The sequence below is a fragment of the Quercus lobata genome, chromosome 4, assembly GCF_001633185.2.
Source record: "Quercus lobata isolate SW786 chromosome 4, ValleyOak3.0 Primary Assembly, whole genome shotgun sequence".
In the NCBI taxonomy this organism is placed as follows: Eukaryota; Viridiplantae; Streptophyta; class Magnoliopsida; order Fagales; family Fagaceae; genus Quercus; species Quercus lobata.
In genome coordinates this window covers 42,879,702-42,885,349 of record NC_044907.1, presented here as the reverse complement: position 1 = coordinate 42,885,349, position 5,648 = coordinate 42,879,702, and the positions used below count along the sequence as shown (strand labels likewise).

At 34.4% G+C, this 5,648-nt stretch overlaps 1 protein-coding gene across 1 annotated transcript; it reads left to right on the top strand.

The window, feature by feature from the left end:
* Positions 1–2,009: 2,009 nt before the first annotated feature.
* LOC115987089 (60S acidic ribosomal protein P2-1-like) lies at positions 2,010–4,609 on the top strand. Its single transcript, XM_031110544.1, has 4 exons — positions 2,010–2,097; positions 2,181–2,293; positions 3,328–3,560; positions 4,269–4,609. The coding sequence occupies exons 2-4, from the start codon at positions 2,206–2,208 to the stop codon at positions 4,293–4,295; spliced, it is 348 nt and encodes a 115-aa protein (XP_030966404.1). The 5' UTR covers positions 2,010–2,097; positions 2,181–2,205; the 3' UTR covers positions 4,296–4,609.
* The last annotated feature ends 1,039 nt before the right edge of the window (positions 4,610–5,648 follow it).

Below are 5,648 nucleotides of genomic sequence, written 5' to 3'. Positions count from 1 at the left end.
GAAAAAAAAAATGGTAAAACCAATGGGCTCCACACAAAGCACAAAATGGTGTTGTAGAGTAGAGGCCAAAGATGCAAATGCTCAATCCGAAATAAAACCAAATAAATTGTGCAAGCAAAGGAATGATCGAGTGGCACAACCATCTATTGAGAAATCATTTTTGGTAACTAAAAGAAGTTGGGTTAAAACAACTGGGAAGGAAAAAAGAAAAGCAACACTAGTACATTTCAATCTAACTCTCTATAATCAATTATAAATCTTGAGAGAGAGAGAGAGAGAGAGAGAGAGAGATTCTCTTAATCACCATTCAAAGTCTTTGTTTAAAGTCAGTGTTGGCCTGCCTTGAATCCAATAGCAATTTATCGGTTCCTGTACATTATGAATGTTTTTGGTAGAATAATCTTCAAATATGGAATGATACTTGCCAATACTGAGAGAGTAGTATATGTTTTTCTTGTCTTGGATAGTTGACAAGTAAATCTTGTTACCCAATCCTCTTGGCACAACAGGTTCTAAGAAAGACCTTCCAAGACTGATATATAGCAAGTAAATTATGTGCTTTTTTCACAATTAAAATGCAAATTGGGTAAATTCTTTTAATTAGTGACATCTCATTCAAATCAAGTGTGGTTTTTGTCCATAACCAACCAAATCAAAGGAATTTCATGATCTTATAATTAGTACAAAAATTAATCCAATCACATGGTTAGATTTCAATTGAAGTTCAATGAAATTCAGTCAACTGCATAAATTTTGATAAAATGAACACAAAATGAGATTTGACCATTAAAACCACGAAATCCTTCATTTTTGGCTAAAACTTCTATTGAAATTTATAGTAGGACAAAATACGATATCAACATAGGGTCTATTGTCTAGTACATTGTTATTGCAACTGACAATAGTGCATGCCTCCCACTGTTACTAGCATCTTTGGAAAACAGTGCACACCTCATATGGTATCCAAGAATGTCTATGGAAAATAATTCAATCTCACAGTAAACTAAATAAATGAAGTTAGGAAATTGTTTTTCAACTCATTTAAAATTACTCCAAACATGGAAAATGTGATAGTTTTATTGAGAATACTTTTGAAAAATGACTCATTTTTTAGAAAACATTATCGTCAAAACAAACAAAAGTGATATATAAAATGTTTTTAAGTAAATGAGCAAATAAACTAGCTCTAAAGGTTCCCAAAAAAAGAAAAAAAAGAAAAAGAAAAAGAACTCAAGCTTAAGAATCGTGCATTACCCTCTTGACACATAGAAACACCAACAAAAAGGCCTTTGGAGCTAGGTTTTTTTTTTTTTTTTGGGGGGGGGGGGGGGGGAGAGAATTATGCTTGGGTTCTTGATCAGAGTCTCACACACTATTTTAATTTTAATCTTTTTTTTGAGAATCGCACCATTTTAAACTTAGTGTTACCTAGTGGATTCCAGTTAGCTCAACTGGTAAAATATTTGATGGTTGAATAAGAGATCTAGGGTTCAATTCTTACCTACACTAAAAACTGATTGGTATTTTGGTCTGATGATAAAGAACTATCATCAGGAGTAGACGCCATAGGTTGAAACTTAAAATTCTCTAAAAAAATAATAATAATAATAATTAGTGTTACCTAAAAGTAAAACTCGTTAAAAGTAGTATTAAAATGATAATAATAAACCTAGAATGAAAAACATGATTAATTGCCTGTTGTGATTATTCTCAAAAAAAAAAAAAAAAAAAAAAAAAAAAAAAAAAAAAAAATTGCCAGTTGTGATTAAGTAAAGGAAGTGACTCTAAAAACGATTCCTTTATTGGTTAATTTGTTTAGCAGCCCAATAGCATGATGTAATAGATCCTATCCAAAAAAAAAAAAAAAACCATGATGGAATAGACGTTTTGTACCTTGTTGGGCTTTGAAGCCCAATAACCATTTAGTTCTATTCAGTATTCCCACTGGGCTTAAAGCCCATACATCAAATTATTAATTAAAAAAAGAAAAACCATTAACCCTAGCACTATAAAAGTCTGTAAAAACCCTAACAACCCTGCAGCTCTAGCTTGGTGACGCGCGTTTCCTCGTTGTTTCAGATTCACAGCACCTCAAAGGTTCTCTCTCTCTCTCTCTCTCTGCATCTAAAGCTTAAAGTTTAAGCCTAATCCAAATGGGTTTGTTATTGGTCTTTTTGCAGGAAGAAGAAGAAAGAAGAAGAAAAAATGAAGGTTATAGCAGCATATTTGTTGGCTGTTTTGGGAGGGAACACCAGCCCTTCAGCTGAGAACTTGAAGGACATTCTTGGATCCGGTACCATTCTTTCCTCCTTTCAAATGGGTTAATCTGATTTCACCCGGTTACATTTCTGAAATTTCAAATTCTTCACTTTTGTATTTGTTTTTTTGGTTAAATGTTTTGTCTTTCTTTCAAATGGGTTTTAGATGATTGTATCATTTGCTTCCTTATAAGTTGGATGAAAAATTGGTCAGACAAGTTTCATGTATTGCAACCAATGTATAGCCTTAATAAGTTTTTTATTTTTCCTATAGAAATTTTTCGTCAGACATGGGATTTGTGTTTGGTTTTGGCTAGATTTGAATAGGTTCCCTTCTATGTTGTCTGCAATTTAGCTTTTGGGGCAGTTGTTATTATGTTTTAATATGGGAGATGGGTTGGATGATTTACAGTTCATTTGTGAGCATCATAATATAATGAGGAAAATGGTAAAGAGTGATTGTAAGTGGGTTGAGTCAATAAGGCTTGTTCTTAAGTTGATTGTATATCTTATAATTTTTTTTTTACTTAAGAGGGGTCTGTCTGAAATGTCTTTCAGACTGGTGCTTGTGGCCTAATGTTTTGGGCAACAAGTGGAAGAATTTAAATAATTTGGGGGGTGGTTGTATTAGTTCCTCTATATGTGGACAAATGAAGACTTGCGCATATGTTGTATTTTGTACAGAAAGAACATTAAAGGAGAGACTCGCTGCCCCTACATTTGATTAGAAGATGGATTTTTTATTTTTGTTTCAACAATTTCTGTTGTTTAATGCATTAAGATTGACTTGTTGCAATTCATATCAGAATAAAAATTCTCATAATTATCTGAATGTTATGCTTTTTGTTTCCTTTGGTTCAAGTAGCAAATTCAATTCTAATTGTGAAAGTGGAATTGTTCATGCTTTTGTTTGCTTTTCCCTTTTTAAAATATGAAATCATCTGGATTCTTGGTTGATGTTATCATGCCGTCATTTTAACTAATATATTTTTGGAAATAAAACCAAACTAAAGTTTTCTGCTAATAATGATTGGTATATTATTGATATATTTTTTTTCTTAATCTGCAGTTGGAGCTGAAGTTGATGATGATAAAATTGAGCTTCTCTTGTCTGAAGTCAAGGGTAAAGATATAACTGAGCTTATTGCATCTGGAAGAGAGAAATTGGCATCTGTGCCTTCTGGTGGTGGTGGTGCTGTTGCAGTTGCCGCAACAGGGGGTGGTGGTGGTGCAGCTGCTGCTCCTGCTGCAGCTGAGGCAAAGAAAGAGGAAAAGGTGGAAGAGAAAGAGGAATCAGATGATGTAAGCATTCTACAACAAAATTTAATAACCTTGATTAATTAACATAACCTTCTAAATTTACTTGTCGGATTTGGTTTCTTCTTCCCTTCCATCCAAATAAATTTTCCAAACCTCTCAATTCATATAATTATTTTGCAAGTATTTTCTTTTAGGGACTAGGGCCAGGGGATTACATATATTCCAATTATGATATTTATTTTTGTGCTTAGCATTTTTTGTTCAAGTGTTCAAGTGTATCCTTACATATACATGATATCAATTTTAGGAGCCATGTGTAGCTGTGGTGCCACATTTAGGTATTAACATTAGACAACGTGCTAAATTCAAATTCAAGGGCTAAAATTGGTCAAATCAGAGCATCAAGATTATGATTGAAATTAGATTGTGTGGCCAAATGAGACAAAATTCAAAGTGGTAACTTTAGGTAGTGGGGCAACACCAGTCTGGCCCTTTTCTTTCTTGCTTTTGCACCATGGGATCCCAGTAGACTCTATGGGGACCAGTGGGAATGGGTGATAAATCCATGTCCTCTCTTTAGAGTAGACTATTTCACATAGGGGCATGAACTTTGTTTCTTTAGAGATGTTACCTTTACCCTAATGGCTTTTTATTTTTTTGGGTACTTACCAAAGAAAAAAAAGCAAGCAGGCGTATATAATTTAATCCCATTTTAATCTGACTTCTTTTATTTTGTTCTACTTTTTGCAGGATATGGGCTTCAGTCTCTTTGATTGAGGAATTAGGATATCAAGTTACTTTTGTTTCAAGATTTCTCCAATTCAGGACTTTGTAGAACTTAAGAGTTTGTCTCTACAGGCTGTCATTTTTGGTTGTTTCCCATTTAAGACACGGAGATTGATAACCATGCTGTGTTAAAAAAAATTTTCTGGATTTTTGTCTTTTCAATTTGCGATGTTCCTTGAGATGCTGGCATGGTCTACTAATTTCCCATACTCGTTGGATGTTGATACTTGAGACTTCTGATATTGGATGGCTGAAGTTTTGAGTATTGATTATTTTGATAATTTAGCCCAGAGAAGTATTTCTGAGACATGAGTTAATACTTAAGTTAACTAATGAGTGAAACGGTGCTTAAATTTTTGCAGCAATAAAATGCCAATGAAATCCACCATACACTTATGTCACAATAAAATCATGCCAATAACTGTTGATACTTAAAAATAAGTAATAGTATACAATTTGAAGGGCTGCCAGTAGATGGATTGTTGAGGGCAGCAATTGCAAACTACAAGCTGGCAGTTGCAACAGGAATTTAGTGAACCATTGTGGTAAACGGTGCTATAAATGTATGCGGTGGCCACTGTTCTTGAGAGTGCTGCTGACAGTGGCCATAGGGAGGTGTTGGTGGTGACACACTGACCATGAAGTGGTATAAGTGAAGGTGCAGAGCTTAGTAAAGTCAGATTTGATATTGTTTCCAAATGAGGATGATATCATGCAAAACTCTATGATTGTTGTGGGATGCCATAGTCAGATTCCCAAAGAAACTGCACTTTTAGTCTCATGATTGTCATATGTTTTGCTTAATAATGGACAGAGCTGGATAAGGTTCACCTTCGAGATGATTTGGAGGAAAACTGTTCCAGAGAAATTGCTTGTCACAATTTCATATTCCCATGCAATACTTTTGGTTGTGGTTTTAATTCCTAATCGTTATATTTTTTTAATACCTCAATAGAAATATTTCATGGAGATAGATTTGAATGTCCCACGATCTAAGGTTCTACAACAAAGCTTACAAATTTGTATCCTTCTTCCCTCCATTGTTTCAAAACTTCATTTAGCATTGTATCCTTGTCCAAGCGAGTTTGGACTTGTTTTTGCTTTGTTAGGATCACTGCTCTTTGATAGCCTTGTCCCTTTGCTCCCTTTGCTTGGAAGATACCTTTTTGTATTGCTAGCTTAAGAGTGTGGCCTAGATTTTGCTGTGGACTCGTCTGGTTTGGCAGCCTTCCATGATTTTTCTGACTTCTTTGTTCTTCAACTGGAATGCTGTGCTGCCTCATTTCATTCCCCTTCTCCTCTGTCCTGCTGCAAGAAATAAGACTTCCTAGTTTGTAGGAATCT